Below are 27,357 nucleotides of genomic sequence, written 5' to 3'. Positions count from 1 at the left end.
CCCAAACTATCACTGCAATTATAAATATAAAAAAAAATTACTAAACCAAAATTTTCTTCTTCATAATTCATAAATCTCAGCAGTCGCTATCGCAATATAAAAATTATAAAGTAATTACTACTGTTTAATTTTTTAATACATATATATAATTTACATACAGTTAATAGTCATGTATACAACACATCGTGCAGGCTTTGATGCACCATTTAAATATAATTATTATTATTATTTATATTAACGTGTAAATTGATAAGCAGTTGAAAAGCAACCAATCTTCATCAAATAAAACTAAACATTTAAACTGAAATTAATTTTTTTTTTTCGAATAATAATAATTACAATTATTACAATAGAAACAATAACAATAAAGTGTACAATACTGTAATTTGACTTTTACATTTAAAGTTCATACATTTGTGTTTAATTGCTTTATTATCTTAATTTACCTTATCTAGTAACAATATATTATGATCTCATTTCGTTATTATGTTTGTTATTATTAACTATTTTTTTTTTTTTTTTAATTTTCTTCATTTTCTACACAATATATATATATATATATATATATATATATATATATATATATATATATATATATATATATATATATATATATATATATATATATATATTGTTTAATCGTTATTTAATATATATAATTTCATAACATTTTTTTTAACAATTTACCTGAATAATAGGTATAGCATTTAGTCAAGACCAAGTGCAATTATTATCAATCAGTTTCATTTATTATTTTGTTATTTAATTAAATAGCTTCTTTATATATTTATTTGTTGACGCTTAAGCCTCATTATAGACCACTCGATCTCCAACAATCTTGAACAATCTGCATTACAAGATTACACGGCAATTAATTTACTACTGATTCATTAATTTAATTTAATATTTTTTTTTTTTTTTTTTAAGTGTCTACAGCAAATAAATCAATGATATGCGTCGTAATGATTCTAGTAAAATAATTGCCTACCTGCGGCTTAAAAGAAAAATACAAAATATTGTAATAATTTATTTTAATTAATTAATTAAACAGTTAAGGGAGTAATTTGGTCCAGAAGCATGAAATTTCAGGTAATTTTTTAAGTGCAGCAGAAAAAAAGAAATGAATATTTTTATTATTCATTTTTTTTTATGTATTTTTGAAAAATGCAATCCAAAATATTTAAGGAGCATTTAAGCACAATTTTTCCGATAATTTGGGGTTGAAAAATATTTGGTAAATATTTTCAAGTAGGTCACCATTTTTATTTTTATTTTTTTGAACAAAATTTCTATTTAACGTTATTAATAAAATTTTTTTTTTTGAAAAATACATTAAAAAAATGAAGAATTGAAAAAAAAATTAATTATCACAATTTCCCCAAATTTTAAAAATTTTCAAAAAAAAATTATAAATTAAAAAAGAAAAATTGAATAGTACAATTTTTGAAAAAATTTTATAATCCAAGATTCTACACGAAAAGAACAAGATGACACTGGATATCATCCCAGATTATACTCATTGTAATCTGGATTATACTAGCTACTATCTGAAATTTTTTTTTTACCAATATAATCAGAAAAATTACTTGGTCAAATCGGAGATTACACTGAGTATAATCTGGATTATATTTGATTTTTCAATTTTCAATTTTTTTTTATTTTTTTATTTTTATCTGAATTTTTATAATATTAATAAATAACGTATAAAAAAATACATAGTAAAAAAAATTGATTTCTTTTTTTATAGCACTTAAAAAATTACTTCAAATTTCATGCTTCTAGACCAAAATACCCCCTTAATCAAGCGCTGTTAATTAATAATTAATTAATTAATAATTAATAATTAATAAACTGATAATTAATAATTTTTTTTGACATAAAAGCAAGTAACTATCAAAGCTAACAAAAAATACTGCGTCCAACAGATTCTAGTACTTAATTACATAGTCTTCTTCCAATTTCAAGTAACCATTATATATTTGACTAACTATTTTCTATTAAATAAATAAATATTATTATTATTATTATTATTATTATTATTATTGTTTATGGTTAATTACTTTCATGGTTTAATTTAAATAATTATTTATTAATTATGTGATGACTTAGTTACTTGAAATTGTCGGCTGGTAATAAATTGATCGTCTATCATGCAAATCAGCGTCTAATAATTAATTTACAATTATTATTATTATCAATTGATTATCTTTATCGTATAAATAACAGTGTTAATAATTATTATCAGTGTTATTACAATTATTTCACGCGTTTAACAGTAGAGTAAATAGATAATAGAATAGAGTAAAGGATTTTTTGTATGATATTTTTTTTCTGATTGAAAGCAGCAATACTCCACACATTTTTTAACAACAAAAATATCATATATTTATAGTATATATATATATATATATAATTTTTTTTTTAATTATTGTTCATTATTTGCAGTGTAGACATGCTACTGAAAATGCACGATTAAAAATACAGAATATTAGAATTTTTTTTTTAGGTGAAAGATTATAAATAAATATATTCAATTTTTTTTTTTTATGAAGTAAATATAAATAATTATTAAATAGATAAAGGAAGAATAGAATGTTAAGATTACGATTCATTTAATTTAAATAGGCCGTGATGTAAATGCCTTTAAAAATAATATTTTATTTATTATTAAATATATGATCGCATATCAAATGCATTTAAAGAGAATAAAATTGTGTAAAACGATTTAATTGCAATTACATGCTATAATCAATGGATTACTTTAATAGATTTTATTTATTGAATTTTTTTTTTTTTAATTTTTTATTTATATACGTTTAATAATTAACCTGCAATTATTTATCTACTAAGCAGTAGCGTCGAGCGTAATTGGTTGAAGTCAGAGAAAAAAAAATCTTGGATTAACAAATAAAATATTTCTGTTACTTTGGCAGTGATTTAATCAATTGGAAGAAATTCTATGTAAGACAAATAATTGGTTTTTAAAAATATATATATATATGAAAAGGTAAATGAAATTTGATTGTCAAAAATATATTTATAATTTATAATAGTCCTATTATTTATGTTATTTAATGTATTATTATTTTTTTTTTCATTGACTTTAACCATCACGTTCAAAATATTTGTTGGTGGTTATTTTATATTTTGGTTCGCCTTTTACTCACTTTATTTACTTACGCAACTAGTAGTTTATGATTAAATAATAAACTTAGTGTCCTAGTAATACGTATGCACTATGCAATCTCTCTCAGGCAACTGACGAACTTTCATTGAACCATCTGCACCACACGAGAATAAACGACCAGCAGAGTCTACGTGTAGCTGAGTAACACCCTAAAAAAAATTTTTTTTTTGATAAATATTTTTTTTTAAATTAAATAAAATAAATATTTAATTTAATTTAATAAATAAAAAATTTATAAGATAATATTAATTACCTGGCCGATATTTTTAAAGAAGCTCGATCGAGGATGCTCACCGGGGAACGAATATAATAATGAATGGACGGTTAGCGCCCATACCTATTTAAAAAAAAAAAAAAAAAAAATTAATTAATAAATAACTATTTAAAAAATAATTAATCTTATTAATTATAATTTACTTTGATATCTCCATCACCGGCACCACTGACAAAAAATTCTTCATGAGGGTCAAGTGCCAGGCACTTAATGGCTGATTCGTGAGCTTGGAATCGATGTCTCTGTTGTCTTTGCCTTACGTCAAAAATATTAATATCACCTTTTTTGCCCCCGCTTATCAACAATTGATGCTGTGGAGCAAGAATGACTGAACTTGCACCCTGATCGTGACAGGTAAACCCTTTCAAATAAAATAAGTATACATAAATAATTAATTATCAACCAGATTTTGTTTCAAGTGCTTTACCTTGGACGAGTGATTTATTTTGCGGGAGTAATGTATCCCAGAGAGCTACGTTGCGACCTTCGGAACCGTGTCCTGCTGTAGCGACGAGACTGCAAGCTCCCAGGAATACAAAATCAGCAGTTACTTTACTGTGACATTGGTAATTCTGTAAAAAATAAAAAAATTTATGTGTTTTTAGTAAATTAAATTTTAAAAATGTCGGATTGGTTTTATTATTTTTAATATTTGTTATAAAGTTAGTAAAGGCTTTAGAAAATATATATATAGACAGTGAAAAAAATTTAATTTAATAAAAAAAAATCAATTTCAAAAAAATTAAGATCAATTTTTTTTTAATTGTTCGTTTTTTATGTATTAAAAAAAAAATTTGTCAAAAACATGAAAAAAAAATTAAATAGAAATTTCATCCAAAAAAATGAAGGCTAATATTTTTTTCAACTTTTAAAAGCAAAAAATTTATTGAAATTTTTATTTTTTCCTTCCACGACATTTTTTTTCATAAATGCGCCGTAAAAAAATTTTTTTTAATGTTATTTTTCTACCTAAATATGCAAATTTTCATAAAAAATGATACAAATAAAACCTATATTATTATTTTTAATATTTGTAAAAAAACTTACAAAGAAAGGTCGCGCTGTTCCTTCACGACACGCAACTTGGAATAAACTAAGATGACCATCAGAATCAGCAACTCCAAATTTATTACCGTGTTGCGAAAAATGTACACGTGTTACTTTAGCAAATGTTCCAGCTGGTCTTGGAGTTGATACTGCTGTTTGATGGCCCCATTCCCACAAAGATACTGATCCATCTTGAGATCCAGTTAAGTCTAAACATAAATAATAAATTAAAAATCTAATTTTTTTTTTTTTTTTTAAATAATGTAACTTGAAAATAATTAATAAAAAAAATTAACTTACACAGAGGTAATAATGGATGTGCAGATAATCTTCTTATTCCATCAGTTTTGTGCTTCAGTATCTATCAAAACAGAATTTATGGAGAAATAAATAAAGTTTAAAAAATAATACTTATAAATAAATAAATAAATAAATCAAAACAAATCAATTTGAATAATTAATTATACGCTAACATATATTATATTAATAAAATTTTAAATATAAAATCATCAACGAAATAAATCCGTGATAATAAAAATAATATATTTTCAAATAATGGCATAGTGAATACCGATAATTACATGCGAAATTATTTAAATAATTTAAAATTTCCAAACCATCACAAGCTCAATCAGTATAAATAATTATTTATAAAATAATTATTTATTTACAACTAACAAAACCAAAAAATTTAGTTGTTTCAATTTCTAATTATGAAAAAAAAATTGCTTGAATGGTTTTATTTAATAATTGACACTAATCCATTTCATGCTCAACAGTTGTGTAATGTAAAGAAAATTACTTAAAAAAAAAACGAATAATTATTATATGTGAATTTTAAATTATTTTAATAAAATAGTTGTGTGAAAGTATTTGTAACTTAATTAAAGTATTAATAGATAAAAAATTAGCAATGAGTTATGCGAATGTGTATGAATGTTTATTAATTTAAAACATGATCGGACAAATTGCGTTTTAATTTTTTACATTCGAGTGATGATTGATGAATAATGATAATGATTAAAGCTAGTTAATTGAATGGTTTTAATAATAAAAAAAAAAAAAGAGTCTAGCGGCTATGTCGCTTAAAAATTTTTTACTAATAAACCATGCCTGCAATCGAGAGAAAGCTTCGTATTAACAATTATTTTACTCAAAGGATTTTTTAATTTATTTAATAATTAACTAGCAATATGTTACTTGTAAATGAAAAATAAATAAATTTTGCTTTATTAAATAACGAATTTTATAAAATAGCTTAACTATAAGCTCATCTCGATGTTGCACTCGTCAAGAGCTTTCATTTGAGTACCCACATGCATTTTTATATATTTTTCATATATACATATATATATATATATATATATAGATATATAGATATATATATATATATATATATATATATATATATATATATATATATATATATATATATATAAATATATAAAATATATGAAAAATTGATGTGGGTACTCAAATCAAAGGTCTCGACGAGTGTAACATCGGGATGAGCTTATATTTTTAAAAATCTATATTAATAATAATTTACAATAAATAGAACAAGTGTGTAAAAAATAAAAAATATAAATAAATAAAAAAATCCTTTGAGTATGAATATAATAAACATTATAAACGGACAAATATCTGATGAATATGAACAATATACATATTTATGGATAAATATATATGAGTATATTTATATAGATATGTATATACAGCACTAGGAATGGCTAGGGTCTTGTTAAGATGTTAATCTCACCGGCTTCATTAAGTGTTTACTCCTATCAGCGACAAACTGACAGAAGCGCAGGTCGTGGGAGCCAGGAAAAGCGGGCATCCCCTTCATCTGATCGAGCGCGTGAGCCATCAGGTCAATGTGACGCAGACCAAATTAGATGTTAGGCAAGCATTGAACAAGCAACATTGTCTCCGTCACCACTTGTGCGAGTTTAATACAACCCCATAATAAACTATTTCCCAATAAATAAAAACTATCCTCTGAATTTTGAAGCCCGATTAAAAAAAAATTTTTTTTTGTTCAAAATTTCGGTAATAATTTGGATAATTGTTATTTTATAATTATACCCTCGTGATATTCAATGTATAGTGCACCCAAGGGGTGAGGCACAATGCTAATTGTAAAATAGTTTCTTTTTTTTTCTCTCGAATATTTTTTTTTTTTTTAGTCATGCACTTATGTGAATTATTTTGTCATAAATTATTTAATGACATTAAAGTTAGCAGTCACTAAATAATTTTTTTATTTTTTTTTTTCCAAACAAATTTGTTTGGAAAAATTATTTAAAAAAAATTGTATTTTTTTTTTTTTTGTAAAAAAAATTTTTTTTGCCATAATTATTTGTTAAAAAAATTATTAAGTATCTGCTAAATTAATTTTTATAATTATTTAAACTTTAAATTTCACATCCGAATTTAGCAGTACACAATGATATTGTTCCATGATGTCTAGATTAAAATAACTAAAGCCAAAATTTTTTAAGACAATAATATTAGACTGTAAAAATTTATTTTTTTGCATTTATAAATTTTGGTCGTAGTTATTTTTGACATGCTTTTTTTTTATGTAAAATAATTTATTCATAATAGCGTAATTATTTAAAATAAATTGTTTATAAAAAATTATTAATAATAATTTATAAACAAAAAATTAATTTATAATTACGATATAAGTGTTAAAAAATGATTCTACAATATTTTTTTTAATTACAAAAAAAATTAAATTATCTCAGATTTTTTGTATTTTGACTCACACTGAAGAATCACTTTTATAAAAAAATCATTAAACTAAAAATTTATTTAATTACAAAAAAAAAAAAAAACTGTAATAAATACTTTTAGATAAATAAAAAATGTTTACATAATCGTGTAGTGCAAATTAATGATGTTGACAAATAAATTCAATCGTTATCAATAATATATTTGTGCTGAATCGTTAGAATGGTGTTTAGGTTGAAAAAACAGAAATTATTGTAAAGCCAGCTATGATTTACAAAGAATATCACTTTGTGTGTACACTCTCCTACGGGATTATGAATTGAATAGAGAAAAATTACATTCAATATATTAAATCGTTATTAAATCATTAGTTATTATTTTTTTTTGTTAGTAAAATATTTTGTTAAAGTGTAAGTTGTGTTAAATCGTGAGGTTTATTAATTAATTAGTGGTTAAATATGTACAAATAAACACTCACCACACTTGCTCCACGTCCACTCTGACTAGCGATTCCTGATTGCGGTTGTGGAGTATTTGGTAATGGATTTTGTGCTAATAATGGTCTATCAGCAGCCGTCTATTTGGATAAAATTTTTTTATTTTAATTAAAAAGTATATTATTTTTTATAAAATATTCATGTAAAAAAAATGTAAAAATAAATTACCTGGATGACTAAGAAACTAGTCGGCTGAATAGGCTCTGGTTCGACAGATCTATTTAAATTAATAATATCGAATTCACATTCATCTTCAAGCCACGACGGAAGTTCTAGTAATAAGGATATATCCATTTCTTGGACTTCTCGTGGCGTAGCTAGAGCCATTAATCCAGGATTTACCTAGAAAAAATTTAAATGTATTAATTTTAAATTGCAATTATTTTTTTTTTTGTCGAATAATTTTTTTTATAGTATTTTTAAGAAATGTCTTAAGCTGTTGAGTTTGTTTAAATAAATAAATAAATAAATAAATAAATGAATAAATAAATGGAGATTGTTAATAATTATTAATTAAACAATAAAAAAAAAAAAAATTACCTGATTGAGGCAAAAGGCACTGATACTATCTTGTTCCTTGTGAATAATCCTAACAGGCTCAGGAAGACTTGTCGTACCACTATCACTTCCTTTATCTTCGCTGCCACTTCTTGTAGCACTATCAACAGCCGACTGTGAATTATCCATCATCGCGGACAAAGAGCGATGTTTCCCAAACACCGCTCGAATAAAAATGTCCTGAACAGACTCCTGTCTCACCAAGTACCGCCACAAGCGATTAACAGGCGCAGCATTAGCAAGCCTAGTATTAAAAGGAGTATTTTCTTTTTCCAGCAGAGCTCGATATTTATGAATCGCCGGTTTACCGGGTGAAGGATTAGGATCTGGCGTACATCCAAGAATATAATTACTCGGCGGTGAGCCTTTGACCTCCAATTCATCTCTCAACGAATCTTCCCACTGCGCAACAACGCCCAGAATGGCGTGAATCAGCGGACTGCTTACCGGGAGTTCTTGCAACTCAATACCAGCGACATTTAAAAAGTTCTGAAGCTGCTGCTCAAGTATCTTAACAATGGCCAGCCTCATGACACACCAGCTGTACCCGTTTGAGTTAAGATGCTCAGTATTGTCCTTTGGTTTACTTTTTGGTTTAGCGTTAGTATCAAAGACATCCTCCTCTTCATCCGACGAACCCAGATCCGAAACTGCTGAGTCCGAAGAATCGTAGTCTATTTCATCAACATACTCGCTTTCAATTCTTGGTTTCATTAAAAAATACGACACCATACTCATCTGCGGAGAGACAAACTGCTCGCGATACGTCGGTTTGTCTTCTTTGATATTGGGAGTTTGCCCCGTGAATTGTCCAAGTAATTTCATGTTTAATTTAACCCTCTGCTTGGTCAAGGACGTCATTGTGCTCCAAACACCACCAGCAGCAGCTTGAATCTCTCCGGAGATACTATCAGTGCGTTCGACGACACTCGACGCACTGTCATTGCGATTTGTACTGGCAATACGTACCAATTTCTTGACACCTCCACCAAACAAGCACGACCACGTGTTATTATCAAAATGATGTCCTACAAGACGAAAGAGCAAGTGACTGTCACAGCTTGCAAGAGCGTAGACAAATAAACTCATGTAAGTTGACACGAAAGCTTCACAGAGAAGAATATTTAATTTCGGCGTGTCTTCGTCTTTTTCTCTGGCCAAAAGCGCGCGGAGATTCGTCACCCCTGGCCACTTTGACGGAGGAGTCGTTATTGTCACAGTTTCATCCAGTGAATAGCGACGCGTGACTTTATTTGACGCCACCAGATGACCACCAGAGAATGACTCAATCTCAGCGATAGCTGGGAATATTTCTGGCTGCTGATTTTTAGTCGTATCCGAGTCACACAGCGATTGATAAATACATGAACTCAACGCGACAGTCAAATCACGAAGTGTGAAAATTTCGTAGCAACTACCGTTGTTGCTCAAAGTCGGAGGATTCCGCAGTTCAATCAATGTTTGCAGCATGTCGTAAGCAAGAGCTTGAAGGTGTCTCACTGGATCTGCTACTACAGTCTTATTACAGGCGACGCTTGCACTCAAAAGCGGCAAAGTCGTTGGGAAAGGCAAAGGACTCAATAATTGTTGCTGGGTTTTTTCTTGCTGCAATTCCTGGAGCAGCAAAACTAATTCCATCCTTACGGATGCTAATCCACCACCCGAGGCACCGTGAAGAGAACAGTAAGACAGCATGGTTCGCAATAAAGTTTCATTAGCTTTCAACCATTTTTTTCTCCTAGCTGCTCTTTGAACTTTAGCTTCAAAGTCTAATTTTTCGGACAGTAAAATTTCATGTAACGTCATATGTTCACCAGGTTTGTAGGGTCCAATGTCTTCATTGTCATACTCAGTAATATTTGAAACATCTCCATCAGTATTTACACTGTAATTACAAAGCTGTTTCAGTGCGTCGACCTCCCTTTCTAACCAAATATACAATTGATAACGCAATTGTCCTCCATCAACTTCAAATCCCGTAGCAAGAGTTGATAGTTCCTCCATTAGAATTTTTAAACAAGCCACGAATTTTAATTGCTGCGCCATTATGTCCAGCTGCCCGACTGGTTTTGGAGACTCAGTTCTTTTCTCCTCAGTCTTCTTCTCATTTTTCTTCTCAGCATTCTTCTTATCCATGCTCAAAGGCGAACTCTCCTCTTCACCGGGTTCATCGTCATCCCACTTGAGTTCAAGCTCCTCTGGCTCTTTGACAACCGGCTGAGACCAGTCCAGGGCCGAGCTGCCCCAGTCCATCGCAGAGCTTGAGTCCGCTGAATTTTCAACTTTCTTGAGCGCGTCCCAGCTCATCATCCCAGTGTCTATCAACGAGTCATTCGCCCGAGACTTACTTGGACTGTTCAAAAGACTGGGAGTGTCTTCACCGTTGGGTTCCATCACTTTGTTGGGCAATTTAGACAAAACCTCGAGCGCCAGCGCAGGACAGCCGGCCTTAAAATGAGCGTGAGCTGTCGTAAAATACAATTGTCTTTCCAGGGGAGTAATACTGTCTTCCAAAGTGAGTTGCTTATCCGGTTGACCTTTAGATTCCATCCCGTAGCTGAATCCAGACAACACCACGGAGGTTACTTTCTTCTTATCTTGCGCAGTAGAAGCAATGTACTGCCTGATCAACAATGGATGTGTCCTAAGATAAACATAAAAATTAAAGACATTTGGATTAGCAGTCGCGCCTTCAGGTTTTTCAGACTCGTCGTTGTACTGTGCGTGCTGCGTCCCAACATTAGTCAACAAAAGCGTGTTCAATGACCCCGAGTAGTCTTTCAGCATCCACAGAGCCATGCTCCTTAAAAATGGATCCGGATGCACGCGATTTAAATCGGTGACTGTTTTATTTTCTTCACACCCTAAAATTTCTTCATACAGCAGCCGTTTGAAGTTCGGAGAAGCTATATCGTCTTCGTAAAGCCTCGACACTACCATTGCCAGCTGTATGTCGTTGAGTTTAGTTAGACAGACTTCAACAGCGTCGCGCAGAGAACCTGCTAGTAAAAAGAACGCGGCTGCGTGGTCAAACCTCTGCTTGCCTAGCAATGCGTAGGCATTTTTCAAGGCAGCTTTTCGCCAACGATCTTCTTTAAAATCATTAGAAAAGAAATTAGTCATACGGTCGTCTCGTTTGTTCCTGAACAAACCCCAGACCAAGTTCTTCTTCTTCATTGCTAGGTAGTAAATCGCCGCGTCCAGTGGGTCTTGATTCTGCTGAAACGCGGACTTGGCAATTTTTTCCATGCAAGTTTTAAGAACTGCATTGCTGCGGATCCACCAGCCGACACCCAGTTCTTTCAAAACCGACCACTTAGGCTGGCCTTTGGCGTACGAAGGAATCAAGCCTAGCATTTCTTCTTCCGTTTCTGAGTGAAACGCCCAGACTAAATTATTCGTGGAGACTCCTTGCTTCTGGAATTGTGCTCGCTGGGACAGAGGAAGGCAACGAATTAGATAATTGTAGTGCTTCATAGCTAAAAGGAACCTCAGACCACAATCATCCAGAGAATTTGTAGAAACACTCTCGCCGTCTGGAGTCCCGGTAAGATTTTCTTTCGCTATCGCAGTCTTTGCCGCATCAATAGCGAAGCGTTCCGCAAAATCAACGTCGCAGGTAGACACAGTGTCAGCGAGAGCGAGTAAATGCATCTGATCCAAGCTAGACAGTCCCGGGAGATGCGAGTGCGTCAACATTTGCGACAGCTGGCGGCCTTCACGCGGTCCAAAGTGAGCACCACTCTGTTTATCAGGGATAGAAGATCTGCGGTCCATCTGCCTTGAACTGTCGTAACTCTCCTCTAGCATCGCGTCCAAGGATTCTTCCTCGTCGACATGCCCGTCGAATAGCTCATTGTAATCCTGCTTATCGTCATCCTGGGTCTGCGTAGCGCAGGAATCTTTGTCTGCTTTTAAAAGCCGCCAGAGTGGCAGCGGAGTGATGAAAACTATCTCTGCATAGTCGAGGAAAAATTCTTCAGGAATTTGTGTGGTAGATCCTCGTTGTTCCATCGGAGAACTGGTTCCTGTGTAATTAACAGACATGGTCCGAGTTCGCGTCCAACCACTGCGCTGCTTTGAATGATTCTCATCGTCTTGCTTAGCGCCGCAAGTTGTAGCGATGCATTTGACTAGATGTGCAAGGATTGCTTTTACCCACCGGATTTTACCACAGTGTAGCAGTTCCATCAATTGCTTCGGGTGATACTGGGGCAAGACGGGACAAGCTATGCGCGAGGCTTCAAATAATCCGTAATCCGGCATGTAATCGATTGTCACAGTCTCACTTTGCAATCCACGTCTGCGTTTAATGTCCAGCATAGTTAAATTAATACTACTGACCCGTGACAAATGTGGAATCGACGACACATTGGCCAATCTTCTCTGCGACGTTTCTTGTGCTAGAGTCCTCAAGTCTTCATCGCGTAAATTTCTCGAGGCCTGGAACTCATCAGACTCCTGGTGCTGAAGAGTCGAGTGCAGACACTCGCTCTTTGGATTAGGTTTCCACTGTGAGTACACGTGCATTTCAGAGTCCATTCCCACGACCAAGATCCCGTCTCTTACCCAGGAAATTTGCATGGGCAGTGGCGGCAATCCGTCAGCAGTAGTCAACTTTATTTTTCTCAGCTTCATCCAACGAATCTCGTCAACAAATTGAGGTTGTGCTAGCGAGGAAGTTTTGCGTAAAATCGGACGATTGTTACTTTTGGACTCCTTCATAGCTTTCATATTAGCTTGTGCTAGGTCAGAGCATACTGGAGTAAAAAGCATTATTTTAGAGCCGACACCTACTGTTAAAATATGCGACCCGTCTTCTTTTGACACCCAGTCAAGTTGCACCAAATGTTTTTGAGTCAAAGGACAAGTGTTGCCATTTTCAATAATAGATTTTCTTAAAGATTGAAGAGTGCTAAACGACGGAACTGCCAACAATCCAGCAGTAGTTTTAGCTTCACTGTCACCATTTCTGGGTGACCGTATGTCTTCGTGACTGAGCGTCTGGAGAACTTGAGTAAGCCGCTGTTTCTTTTGCAAAAATCTACTGTCGTACAAGTAACTCAAATCTAAATATTGATCGACTTGCATTCGGGGCAAGTGGATATTTTTCAGGTGAATAGTATCCTCGAGAATCCACTCACTGCCTCCAGTACTTTCACACTCGTAAATAGCGACACACAAATTAACATACCGCGAATCAGGATCAGCTTTGGTAGGTCTTGTGAATGATTTTCCGTACTTGTAAGCACAGGCAATGCGACCGCTGTAAGCAGCACTGACATTCAAAGGCGTTCCCGAGATGTCAATCACAGACTCTTGATCTTTTCTAAACATCTCCCATTCTCGCCACTCGTATGACAACTGATCATCTTCGCTTTTAGAAACTTTACACTTCCAAAAGCGCACGGTACTGTCATTGCACGCGGTGACAATAATGTAAGGAGCGAAGCAAGCGGGATAAATTGAAGAGCTGCTGAGGTGTCCAGCAGCAGGAGAAGCGTGGACGACTTCAACGCCGTCGGGAAGTGGTAAATCTTGGGTGCAAACTTTGGTTGTCGTTATTAAAACGTGGCTATTGTGATGATGGTGATGATGAGCGTAAGATGAATCATAGTCGGCTTGGCTGGATCTTCTGCTTCTACCACCGGTGGTCTGGCTTTGTCTCCGCGACCTTCTGCCTTCAGAGTGTCTTCCTGGAGTTCCTTCTTCGTCTTCATCTTGAACCAGATGCGAGTCCGGGACGTACATCATTGACCCGGTGAGTCCGTTGGTTTCAGGCTGGGAAGCAATGACAATCCTCCACATGTGAACGGTAGTTCCTTTGGTGGTTCTCTCGAGAACCACGATGTAAAAAGGCTCCTCAAAAATCGCAGATTGCTGGAGATCGACCATTGCGTCAAGCGTAGACTCCATCAGACCTAGATCATTGGCAGAGGGGTCCACTCCCGGTTGCTTCTCATCATTGCGCTCTCCAGTGATGAGCTGCTCCTGAAACACGTGAAGGAATTGCGTATTTTGCCAGTCATGTGTCGCATCTGAAATCGCGTCCAGCTGGATAATGCAACCTGGCCTTGCAGTTGATTGCTGAGAAACTATCTTTATTCTGTCATGAATAGAATTTCTGACTCCGTCGTCTGAAGAGATGTCTGTTGACAGACTTGCCATCGAGTCCATCATGCGGCTTTTTCTCTCGCTTATTGACACCTCGGCTAGCAGCGTCCGCGCGTCGATTACAGCCTGGTAGACTCTTAGGCATTGACCATCACTCGCGACAAAGCAAGCGCTCGCAGAGTTGGAAAGATTTCCTAGAGTCGTGCTGGGTAGCAATGTAGGGATCCACGCGACGTTGCTGAACGCTGAGATTTCCAAGGAATTAATACGCGCTAGTTCAGATACTCCGCCGCTTTTAGACAGTGGGCCTACTGGATCCACGCGCCAGAGAATTAATTCGCTGCAAAAACCAGTAGCTGATAGCAATTCATTGGTGTGGGATTGATGATTACGGGTTTCTGGAGTCTCTGTGTTTTCATTTTCGGGGTTTGGAGGATTAAATTCGGGAATATTGTGGTGTGATGTGGTTACTAACAGAGGCAAAACTGGATGACAAGTGATATCATTGACCCGAAATCGATGACCCGAGGCACGACAAGCGTGTCCGATGCTTAATACTTGAGAAAATTTAGTTTTATCACCAAAAGTCAATTGCCAAAGGTTCAAAGTTCCATTGGAGTGTTTCGAAACCATTGACACCATAGGACTGGGATGTTTCAATAAATCATTAACTGCATCTTGATTTTGTTTAGCTTCTGCAGCATTTTCTTCCGCAGTAGTTGTATTATTCTCTTTAGAAGTCACAAATGTTTGGACATTTTGCAGCAATTCTTGTCCAGCTTTGGAAGTTAACGTCGACTGCTCTTCGTCCTGTTCAATAAGACTAGGAAGAGGTGTGGCAATTTCTTGATGTTCCAGAGGTTTGGACACTGACTTAACGACCTCCCGGATACTCAACAGCGGTCCGCCGGTGTTGTGCGAATACATAGACACGTTGTGGCTCATAGTAGAAGCATCTCCGAGGGGAAACGCGTTGGGTATACGTGTAGAAAAAGATATTTGAGCTTGTCTAAATGATCCTGGATGATACTCGTCCAGCCACTCGATGTGCCAGATCAAAAAGCTACCGTCAATTGGGTGGATCGAGAATAAAAGATCAGGATTGTGGTGCCAGTCGCGGAGTAATGTTTCTATTTTAGTATCCAGTGAGTCTGGCGTGTGATTCATTGTTGATGTGGCGTCTGTTGCTATCGAATTTATCGAGGTAGTATTGCTGAAATTATTTTTAGTATTTTAATTTTATATATCACTTTAATGATAAGTACTGAATAAATTAATGGAGTTTATTTTTACCTAAGACTTTGATGAGAGTGGCCACTGTACGGTAAACTGTGATGCGAGGATCCAGTGTGTGCGGTATGATGCTCATCGCTACTGTGCTCGTCTTGACTAGTTGTTCGACCACCAACTCCTGACTTGACATTTGACTGGTGCTTCGGAGCTTTCTCTAAAGAATGCGCCAAACCGTAACATGATAAAATGCTGCCTGTGATAAATAATACTCTAGCTAACGACATGCAGCATGCAAGTACTTGCTCTTATGATTAAATAATTAGCTGATAAATATAATTAGAAAAAAAAAATTCGTTTGGGACATATCTGGGTGAAAAATTAACATTTTCAAATTTTTTTTTTATTTTGCTTGTTTTTACGGCGCATCAAAAGTTGGAAAAAATTTTGGCTCTCATATTTTTGGATAAAATTTCTGTTTTATATTCTTTTAATATTTTTAATATATATATATATATTTTTTTTTTTTTTGAAAAGTAAATAAAAAAACAAACAATTAAAAAAAAAGTTGAATATCACAATTTTCAAAAAAATTTATAAATTTATAAATATTCTATTAAAAAAATAATTAATTTAAAAAGCACGCAAAATAAATAATAAAAATTTCAAAAGCTATATTATTGTTGAGATATTAATATAAATCCTTATCTAAAACTCACTTGGTGTATGTTCATCCTCAGAATCATGCTCAGTATGATCTGTTTCATGATTTCGTAGGCCTTCTTCTTTCTCTACTACCTTCCGCGTGAGTTCCTGAGTATTAAAAATAAATAATTAATTTCAAATCCAATTTGCCCTAAGGTAAAGCACTTAATAATTAAAATCATCGTTTTATTACCTGGAGAATTCCCTCAGCTTGCATAGTAAAATACATTTCTTTATTATTTAACCAGTGCAATATAAAATTAGGTTCTCTGTCTGGATCTCCGGTAATTAAACTCGGTACCAGAGGTATGTCTGCAATAAAATAAAAATATTTACTACTACGTATTGATCACTGCTCACTTGGTCTTACTAGTAAAAAATACGAGCTATCGATTAATATTGGAATATATTTATTCAAGCTCAGTGAATATTTTAACATCCAACGTACCAGTTTCAGCATTGATACTAGCTGCCAAATGAAAGTGCATTCCAGGATAGTGACCGAAGCCTTGATAATTATTGTGGAAATCATGAACGGAGTAAGTTGAAGGTAACGTGGGTAGTGTCGGAGCCGAATGACCGGCTTGATGCTGCTGCTGTTTAGCATGACGTCTTATGTGAAAGCATGTTCTAAAAATTACAATCATCAATATTAATCTTAAATTCTGAAAAAAAATTTTTTAAGGCATACATAATGATAAATATCAAAATTACTTCATGTGTTTAAGACGCTGCATAAATCGATGTTTGTGCATACTGTGATGACGATGTTTACCATGATGCCCATGTCTATCAGAGCCTTCAAATTGACTCATATTAGCTAGACCCTCGATCTCTGGCGGTATTGTTTCGGCCCAAACTCGACATATGTTATCGCGACATGATGTCACGAGCATGTTGGAAACAGAGCCTCTTTTTATTGCAACAGATCATATGATTAAATTATTATTATTATTATTATTATTATTAAACAAAAAATTAAAACTAATAGTAATAATAAAAATAAAAATATAAGTAATAACAATAAATAATAATAATAATAATAATAATAATAATAAGTTTTGAAATAAAATTATTATTATTATTATTATTGTCAAATTGTATTGTGTATAAAATAGTTTGTTTGATGTAAAGTGGAAGTAGGTGCAAATACAGTTTGGTAATATAGATAATCTTGTTACGATAACAATTGCTTACTTTGGCATATATTTACTAGTCTTCCGCCACGATAAGTGTGTCACCGCGCGTGGATGTGCTATGTAAACGAAGCTATAGCTATCATGTAACAACGACTGACAGTAACTCAATTGATCCATACTTCTCATAGGGAAAACTAAAAAAAATTAATATTTTATTAGTTATTAGTCTCAATATTTTTTATCATCATGATTACAAAATCCAACACTATCATTAAATAATACTTACGTTGTTTATTTTCAAACCATATTTTAACTAACTTATCATTGCGCCCAGTTGTAGCAAACAAAGTACCATCAGGGCTGAAGCTCATCAGATGAACTGGAGTTGCTGTTCGGCATTTCCAGACGCAGTTCCATGTTCCTGGATCATTAGCTGCCGCTGAGTCACCTGGGCCAGGACTCTCTGCTTCTCCGCCAATAGAAAATGTCACTCCATCCGCTAAATAAAAATTAATTATTATTATTAAGAAGATAAAATATAGTTCTCGTTTAATGTAACATTCTTTGTAATTGTGCACACTTATAATAAATTAATTAATATTTAAAAAAAAAAATTATCCATGTTATTAAAGGCCATGACATTCATCTTTTCTTTGGGAAAAAAAAAAAAATTGCTAGAAGCTAATAAAAAAATCATAATTATACTCGTATGACTTTTAATGTAAGCATTAAAATAAAAATGAGCTTGTGTCCTTTGATCTGGTGTTTCAACAAAGCGTCTTAAAAATTTCTTTGAATGTAAATAAATAAGTGATTGGTTAAATAAATGAAATGATACTGAAGTGAGCTGACAACTGCTAAATTTTTATAACAAATCAATTACAATAAAAAAAATTCTTAATAATAATTTTTTTTAATTTTCACATGTGGAATTTTTTTATTAAATTTTTTTTATAAAAATTTAATGGTTGTAAAATTAAAAAAAAAATTTCTCATGTCTATCAACTTCAGTATCATTAAATAAAATAAAAATAAATTATTAAAAGAATATAAAATAATAATTAAATAGTCATGCATAAAATTCATAACGTCCATTCTCAATAAAGAATGAACTCACGATCTTGAGATGAATTTCCTGTAACATTTTGTTCAACTCCTTTCGAGGGTTCTTCTGTTTGTGCTTTTGGTTTTGCTGCAGTAATTATTTAAATAAATACAACATCAATTAAATAAAATTTAAGTTTTTGAAAAATATTTTTTACGAGTTCTATTAATAAAAATTTAATAAATAAATAATTTACTTTGCTCTTCCTGAAACGGCTGAATATTTTGATGCCATAGTTGTAAAAGCTCGCCGCCGGTTAATAAACGAGTGCCTTCTAAATTCCATGATAAAGATGTGATGGTGGAATCTGTTAATAATGTTCCAGTTTGAACCCATCTGTACTCCAATTCCTATAATTATTTAATTAATAAATATTAATACATTTAATTAGGTATAAATTAATATGCGCCCTTTTGACATTTGGGTCACGATTAATATTAATACGAATTTAATTATGAATAAATTTTTTTATGTATTAATTAATAAATACTAACGTGAGAACAAGAACTGTGAATAAGTGGAGTTGGTTCAAAAATACAAATTTGGTTCTCATAAGCAGCTGCTATTTTTCCAGTGTCTGTGCTACAATCGAGACAACTTATTCTAATATAATTATGAACAGCTCCTGGTATTATTTGAACTCTTTCAAAATTACTAGCAAGAATTACAATATTGCACCCGGCTGCATATGCCTGTAACAAAAATTACAAAGTAAATTATAAATATTAGAATTATTAAAAAGAGCGGAGTCATGAAAAAAAAATCACGGATATAAAAATTAACAAATAAAAAAATATTTTGACAGTTAAAATCAACGTTGATGGTAAAATACAGTCTACATTAAGTATGATTAACTGTGTTATGTAATGAAATATGATATATGTGAACAGTGTTGTGAATTTAAGGCGTTATCTGGAATATTAAACTTCTTTTATTTACAACTAGATAAAATGAAATAAAATAATAAAATTGCCCGTTGTTGAAAACAAGTAATTACTGATAATTTAATTTTTCATTATAATCTACTTAAATATCACCTTTTTTATCAATAATTATTATCACAGGATAATTAAATAATTAATTTGAATAAATTAAAATAAATTATTGGTTTATATAAAAATAAATGGGAGTTTTTTTTTATTAAAAAAATTATTTATTTTATTACTATCAAGATATCCAAGTAAAATTTAATGAAAATGAAGTTAGCTGACATTTCTAAATTTTTTATTGAAGAAATTTCAATTAAACAATTAAAAAAAAAAAATTTACTTGGTAAAAACTTGAAAAATTACAAGTGCAATTTTTTAAAAATATTTTTTTAGTTGTAATTTAATTAAAAAAAAAAACAAAATGAAAAATTTTTAGACTTCTGCTAACTTCAGTGTCATAAAATTGATAGTAATAATAAAAATTAATGATATGAGTGAAAAATAAAATGATTTTATTGACACATTAAAGTGTAACAGTAAGCGTAGCAAGTAGATATATATAGAAATAGTTTTGTCAGGTGTGTTGTGTTAGTATTAACTAAAAGTGTCATTTAATCAGCTGACTTTAAATTCAATTGCACTTATCCCAGCTGATTAAATCTATGATTTGAAATAATAACAATAATAATAAATAAAATAGAGCCTTTGACAATTGATTCAATAAATAATAATGATAATGATTATCTAGATGGTGTTGATTTAAAAAGTAATGTTTTGATATCAGCTGTAATTATTAAAATAAGACTATTAATAATAGAGTATTAAAATAGTAATAAATAATTTAAACAACAAACTTACAGTAAAAGATATTCCCTCGACAGAACCGACAGCATAACAGCGGTCGCCTGCATTGCAGGCTCCACTCAATATCTGATGGCGATTCATATTTATTATTGTATACCTAGTTTTTATTTAGTTCATATTTGTCGTTGTTACTTATTGTTTAAGATATGGCTGAGTGATTGGTGTATCGTGTGTGTCAGATGATTCGATGGGTTAAAGCAAGCTTGCGATGGTGATATCTGGTTAATACACACTACACAAACTCAACACCCTCAAGGACTTGGACTAGTTGAAATCATTGACGTGACACGATGATGATCCACCACTGAGACGGCGGCCATCTTTAAATGGACCTTTGAGTTTATCAGTGTTGCCACACTTTTAGCAAGTATCGAGAGTGTGTGAGTGATTACTGTCAATTTGTCTGTGATACTCACACATGTTACTGCGCAGTAAAGTGGGAGGAATTATATAAATTATGATCAAGTAGCCGGGACGGCCTCTTTTACCGAGATTCCGATTTCACAGATGGCGCCATTACCCAGATCCCCTTCATAAATATCCCAATTAAGTTAAAAAATTAATTACAATAAAAAATGCTTCTAAAAATTTTTACTTGTAATTTTAATTAATTTTTTTTTAATAATTTAATTGCTATAAAAATTTTTAATATCCAACTTCAGTATTATCTAATTTCAGTATCACCAAAAATTTGAATATCGCGCTATGCGCTCGCCTAAATTTTAACCAATAAGGAATCAGGTGCCATTTTTTTGCGAGTTTCGACTATTGACTAACTTCAGACTCTCGTGTATTTTATAATACTGAAGTTAGCCGTCAGCTGTTAATTTAAAAAATTTTTTTATTAAATTAATTACAATAAAAAAATACTTCTAAAAATTTTCACTTGTAATTTTTAAGAATTTTCACATGTGGAACTTTTTAAAATAATTTAATTGCTGTAAAATTATAAAAAAAATTTTAATATCTGTCAACTTCAGTGTCATTGTATTTTTATTGTATTATTGTAGTGATGAAAAAAAGTTATGAAAATTAACTTAGCAGATTTAGAAATTTTAAAAAACTACAAATGCAATTTTGTAAAAATAATTTTTTGGAGCAAATTTATTTGATATGTCTTAATTAAACTTAAAAGTTGAAGGTAAGCCATGTACAAAATTTTCAGAAATTTTATTTTTCCAATTCAATGAATTTTGAAATTAAACAAAATACAATTTAAATTTAATAGTCCATTGAAAAATTTTTTAGCTTAAAAAAGCCTGCTCCGAATGTTTCTATACTCTACACATGTTTTTTAGATTCGATGGTGGCCCGTCAATCGTCTTACGCAGTCTCTAATCCCTACTCCGATAGCGCAGAAAAATACTAATAGCGTAGAATGTATATATTTATATGTATATATACGTAATGAACTTAATCAAGTGAACGTCAACGTCCAGTAGTTGGTGAAAGCCCAGAAAATCCACTAAAATGATTTAAAGTAAGTAAAAATATCCAAAAATTTCATGATATTAAAATCAGCTGACTGTAAAGTTTTCAGAATTTTATCAATATTAAATTATTCTGAAAAAATTCAGTAAAAAAAGTCCACATGTGCAAAAAAAACAAAAGTACAAATTTAAAAAAATATTTTTTTATGATAATTGATTTATATAAAAATTATCAGCTATCAGCTGATTTGAGTACCATAAAAATTTTTTACTTTTAATTATGAAACTTAAATTAATCTATTGAAATTTTTTAGTTCAGGTTAAGCCAAAGAACTTACCCGCGCAGCTAAATCAAAACTTAAGAGTATGAAAGTGCGTACTGTCCCTTACAACCAGAAACATCAATCATACAACCCTTCAACGAGTATTAAAAGCCAAAAAATGCGCAAGTATTACCAGGCAGCTCTAGCCCTGACGGCAGCAGTGAGTTTGGTAGCTCTGCTATTCTACAGGCACGAGTACAACAAGCTGCGCTTCGTCCTGCAGGTGTTTAACTACTTTGGTACGCCACAGAAAAACGCCCTGAACTGCACCAACAATATCCAGGTGACAAATACTTACCACCAAGCCGCTACTACCTCCTGGCAGCGCGTTTCCGAGGACTTGTACATTTATTCCGCCTACAGCTACGACGAGGGAGAAATAAAGGCCATTGGGTTTGGCAAAAGCTCTAGCAACAATTACTACTGTCGAGTTTTGTTCGACGACCAGCTGGAGTCTATTGAAGGTAAATTTTTAATTCATAAGATTGATGAAAACCGCCAGGATTTAAATAATGACGACTTAATTAACAACGACGACGATCAGGAGTACAGTGGGTACTTGTTCACGTGTAAATACGATAAATTGCACGACAAAGATGTCGTGGGGATGCAGATAGTTGACGAGAAGCTCAAAAACTACGACAGCGTTCCAATAATTCAAGTTCAAACGCTTTATAATAATTTAAACAGCAACAAAACAGGCACGATAATCTGCGTGGCTCCTCCTGAGTCAAAACCGCTGAAGCATATTGATATGATAAGCTTCCTGGCCTTCCATGACTACGTCGGGTGGGACAATTTCATCGTCTACGACTACGGGATCCCGTTTGTCTTCAACGAGGCCGTCAAGAAGATGTCCTTGTTCTCAAATGTCCAGTGGAACTTCACCTACTCGGCGGTTCCTTGGAACTTTCCTTACGCACAAATCCCCAGGCGAGTCATCAGGAACTTGATTGAAGCTGACTGCCTCTATCGCACGTTCTCACGCGCTTCTTTCGCCGTTACTCTCGCTTGGGACGAGTATGTTAATCTTAAGTACCACACTTCTGTTGAGCACGTACTGTCGGATTTAAATAAAGTCAATGGAAAAATTGACGATAAATTCAGGCTCAATGCTGTCGTCTTTTGCACTGATTATGCCGACAGCGATTCTGTTAATTCTCCGACTCCTGTGATATTGAGGACCACTCGCAGATTAAGAAATGTTGATAAAGATGAACCGTTATTTATTTATAAGCGCGACCATATTTCTAGTAATGATATTACTCAACAAGAAATGGATGAACTGATGATTATTAATCGGTATAAAAAGTGCAATACTAATGACCGGAGACAAATTGTTAATGGTGTATTGAGATTTGCTGAGTCTATGCCGAGTACACAAATTTTTCAGTATTATATTACTGGTAGATTGTTCAGCCATAATTGAATTACCTAATTTATTGATTACCAATTGGTAATTATTTTCAAGAGAAGTCGACCCCATTTTGGACCATAATTAGGTGAAAAATTAATATTGGTAATTATTTACTAGTGGGGTCAAATTTTTTTTTGGTCATTTCTAGGTAAAAAATTTACTTTTTTATTTTGCTTATTTTTACGACGGATTTATATCGTGGTAATAGCAAAAGTATTTTAATTATTAATTTTTTTATGTATTTAAAAAAAAAATATCAAAATTAAAAAAAAAAATTTCGTTTAAAAAAATGAAAGTGAAAATTAAAAAAAATTTAATTAATTTGATCAAAAAAAAAAAAAAAACATGGGTTGACCTCACTTGTAAATAATTACCAACCAATTGACAAGTTAGATAGTTACTTATTAATTAAATGAAACTCCAGCTTCGTGATAATGCACAAAAAAAATTTTTAGTACAAGTCGTAAGCACAATACGCGGTATGATATAATAGGATATTTAAATTAATAAAAATAAATTATAAGATTTTTTGTATGCTTGAATTATTATTAAACTATTGTTGAAATTACAGACTTTGATTTAATCAAATTGCTTTTTTTTTTTTTTTTTTTTTTTTTAAGCAAAACATGAAAAGATAATTGAAAAAAAAAATTAATAAGTAAGCAAGTATATAAAGTGGATAAATTGTCTACTTCAGACGCTGCATTATTGCTGAATTTTTGAGACCAGCTTCTTCGATAGTCTTGTCGTCTTCAGTCAGTTCTTTAGTGGGGTAAGCGGTGGATAGAGTGAAGTTCTGAGCTGCGTACTGAGGTCGCATCGTTGTGATGAAACGTCTGATGTCACCGACAGTGTGAGTCAGATTAAACTGCTCGCGGACATTTTGACCATCGGCTAATCTTATCTGTATTGTCGTAACAGGGTTGTTTGAGTCTACGTTTAATTGCGAACGGGCAAGAGATTCATTGGCCGATTGGTCGGATGTATCTGTTGGAATTGTCATACCCACAGTCGCTGGTGATGGGCTGAAATGCAATTTATAATTAAAAATTGTCATCAGTATTTTAATTTATGTAATTGACTTGAAAAAAAATTAATTACCTTCCCAGCATGTGTCCACGTCCCGCAAATGCTTTAACTTTTGGCTTCTGGGGCACATACTCCTCATGATGATGATCTTCAAGATCAAGACGCACTTCGTTACCTAGAACTTCCTGACGCAGCTCCATTGGGACTTCTCCGCGCTTTATAGTTTCCATAAACTCACGATTCTGAGGATCGCTGTAGGAACGTAACTCTCCGTCATTTATTGTGAATCCTTCGCGCCAAAGCTTAAGCGTAATTACTCCAGCGTCTGGTGACCGTTGAGAAGAAGCACCAGGAATAACTGTAAAGAAAATATTAATTTTTTACAATCTTCAATCTTGAAGGATTATTTTCTTGTATGTAACTTTTGAAAAAAATTATTTTTTTTTTTTTTTACATTTTTCGGAAGTACATATTTATTTTTTTGTTTATCTTATTTATTAAATTTTGATCCTAGAGCAACATAAAATAATAAGTAATGCTAAAAAAAATAATAATAATAATAATAATAATAATAATAATTAAATATTAAAAAAATTAAACTTAGATATTTTTTGTGTACGTGTAGAGTTGAATGAAATTTTTATACCAAAATTTTTAACATAGTTTCTGGGAAAAAAAATAATAATCCTTTAAAATAAATAAAATAAAAATTAATCAAACCCAAAAATACCTTCAGTATCACTACTAGTTTGTCCTAATTTGTACCCAGTCCCACTAAAAGTACTGGGTCTTTGCTGCTGAGGTCTCTCATCAGCCGGAATCGATTGATCCTGACACGACTTGAACATATCGCTGACAATATCCTCCTTCTTCTTGTTAGGCCCTAGAATTTGCTGACCACTGTGTGCAGACCCTCCAGCGTAGAACGCCTGACCCTCTTCATCAGAACTGCTGTCTCTGTTCTGAAGAGACGCCAGTGTTCGTATTTTAGAATTCTGTTTAGGTTTAATTACTTTGGGCTTCATTGGTTCCATAGCGCCTGACTGGGTTTCTTCTGTCTTCAACTGAGCGAGTCTAGCTGCTGTCAAATCTCGAGACTGGTCTATCAGTTCTTCGACCTGATCTGAGGGTTCTCCTCCAAAAACCTCCTGCTCTGCTGGACCTTGATCTCCGCACTCGTAGAAATTCGTTAAGGCAACCTGGAGTTAACAATTATTCAAATGAAATTTTTTAAATAAATCAATTGCAATAAAAAAATGCTAAAAATTTTCACTTGTAATTTTTATTAATTTTTACATGTGAAATTTTTTAATGATTTTTTTTTTTTAATAATTTAATTGCTTTAAAATTCTAAAAAAATTTTTAATGTCTGTCAATTTAAATGAAAATTAACTCAGCAGATAGTTGATAATTTTAAGAAATTTTTTAACAAATAAATTATGGCAAAAAAAATTGACATTTAGAAATTTTAAAAAACTACAAATGCAATTTTTTAAAAATAATTTTTTAAAAGAAATTTATTTGTTAAAAAAAATTTTTAAATTGTCAATTTTTAACCTGTACTCAGTATTTGTATTTAGTACATCAAGTTAGAAATGAGACTAATAAAAAACATGAAATACCGTGTGTAAAATAAAAAAACAACTTATATTAGCGAGTAAATAATTTAAAACAAATAATAATAATAATAATAATAATGATAATGAATAATTGATGTTGGTATTTCATAAGTGCTGTCTCACCTCTAACTGCCAAGCTGAAGAGGCTAAATAAAATTCAGCTCTTTCACGGTCAACACTTGTCACATCCATGAATTGTGATATAAGATCTTCCTCCATGGTGTATTTTATTTTATTATTTATTTATTAATTATTTACTGTTGTAATTTAGTTTATAATATTGTCAATACAAATAAATCAATAGAAAATTATTATTTCTATAATTATATTTAAATGTAAGCCAATCACCTTTTTGATATTTACTTTTTAAGAAACTGCAACACAAATTTCGTCAGCTGTTTTTTTATATGAATTTTTAATTGTAATAATTTCTAACCTGATTTTCGTTGTATTTTATAGTGTTGTCATTTGTCGTCTTACTTTACAAGCATCTAATATAAGCTTCGAGAAGATTATCGGTTAATTTAATTTCGTAGATAAAATTCAGCAGCTGGTAACCGATCATTCGAAAAAGAAATCATGCCATCTAGCGGTAATAATTTTTTAACAATTTATTTAAATTATAAATTGTATAAAAAAATGGAATAAAAAGTATAAAAAATATGAAACTAAAATTAGCAGACAGCAAAAAATTTTTATTTCTTTTTTATCAATTGAATTAGAAATAAACAAATATTTTTAAAAAATTGCAGGTATATTTTTTTTAATTTTCTACATATGGAATTTTTTATTTTAATTTTTTTATAATAGTTTTACAAATAAAAAAAATTCTAAAAAAGTTAAGATGTCGGCTAACCTAATTTTTGTTAAAAAAAATGCATATGGAAATTTTCAAAAATTTTTTCTATTGTTTTAAATATTACACATGCAATTTTTTAAAAATATTTTTTTGTTATAATTTAATGAATGAAAAAAAATTAAAAATGTCGGCTAACTTTAGTATTAAGTTATGACTTTAAAGTTAAAAGTCTCTTGACTATTTTTTAATTTTTTTAACAACCAAATTTGTTTCAAAAAATTGCATTTTTAATTTTTTTAAATTTCCTACAATTTTTTTTTTTTTGCAACTATTTATTTTCATAAAAATTATTAAA

The 27,357-nt window shown here is 31.7% G+C and overlaps 3 protein-coding genes across 8 annotated transcripts; 1 reads left to right on the top strand and 2 right to left on the bottom strand.

The window, feature by feature from the left end:
- Positions 1–634: 634 nt before the first annotated feature.
- Rbcn-3a (rabconnectin-3 alpha) lies at positions 635–20,991 on the bottom strand. Of its 6 annotated transcripts, none has more exons than XR_012480723.1 (22): positions 20,380–20,991; positions 19,087–19,284; positions 18,789–18,942; positions 18,605–18,679; positions 17,774–17,986; positions 17,546–17,681; positions 17,063–17,260; positions 16,797–16,978; positions 16,542–16,660; positions 16,363–16,456; positions 15,707–15,899; positions 8,282–15,626; positions 7,910–8,083; positions 7,723–7,821; positions 6,268–6,354; positions 4,809–4,869; positions 4,509–4,717; positions 3,889–4,033; positions 3,605–3,822; positions 3,441–3,524; positions 3,168–3,336; positions 635–847 (listed from the first exon to the last, which is right to left on the bottom strand). XR_012480723.1 is itself a non-coding variant. In XM_074256863.1 (22 exons), the coding sequence occupies exons 1-21, from the start codon at positions 20,464–20,466 to the stop codon at positions 3,220–3,222; spliced, it is 10,188 nt and encodes a 3,395-aa protein (XP_074112964.1). In that variant the 5' UTR covers positions 20,467–20,991; the 3' UTR covers positions 635–847; positions 3,181–3,219. The 6 variants fall into 6 exon arrangements, 5 of the variants coding, with proteins under 5 accessions (XP_074112964.1, XP_074112954.1, XP_074112971.1 ...); XM_074256863.1 differs by having other exon boundaries at positions 3,181–3,336; XM_074256853.1 differs by lacking the exon at positions 635–847 and having other exon boundaries at positions 887–3,336.
- Positions 20,992–21,334: 343 nt separating this feature from the next.
- On the top strand, positions 21,335–24,123 carry LOC141536411 (uncharacterized). Its single transcript, XM_074256914.1, has 3 exons — positions 21,335–21,526; positions 21,684–21,865; positions 22,130–24,123. The coding sequence occupies exon 3, from the start codon at positions 22,182–22,184 to the stop codon at positions 23,565–23,567; it is 1,386 nt and encodes a 461-aa protein (XP_074113015.1). The 5' UTR covers positions 21,335–21,526; positions 21,684–21,865; positions 22,130–22,181; the 3' UTR covers positions 23,568–24,123.
- Positions 24,073–26,619, bottom strand: LOC141536418 (NSFL1 cofactor p47). The gene is made up of 4 exons (XM_074256926.1): positions 26,327–26,619; positions 25,315–25,783; positions 24,657–24,942; positions 24,073–24,580 (listed from the first exon to the last, which is right to left on the bottom strand). Exons 1-4 carry the CDS (start codon positions 26,420–26,422, stop codon positions 24,244–24,246), a joined length of 1,188 nt encoding a protein of 395 aa, XP_074113027.1. The 5' UTR covers positions 26,423–26,619; the 3' UTR covers positions 24,073–24,243.
- Between the last annotated feature and the right edge of the window lie 738 nt (positions 26,620–27,357).

Source organism: Cotesia typhae, unplaced genomic scaffold (assembly GCF_013202065.1).
Source record: "Cotesia typhae breed Kobodo isofemale line unplaced genomic scaffold, CoteBio_Ctyphae contig_123, whole genome shotgun sequence".
Taxonomy (NCBI): domain Eukaryota; kingdom Metazoa; phylum Arthropoda; class Insecta; order Hymenoptera; family Braconidae; genus Cotesia; species Cotesia typhae.
Note: the sequence above shows the minus strand (reverse complement) of the source record. Positions and strands in the feature narration are given on the sequence as shown.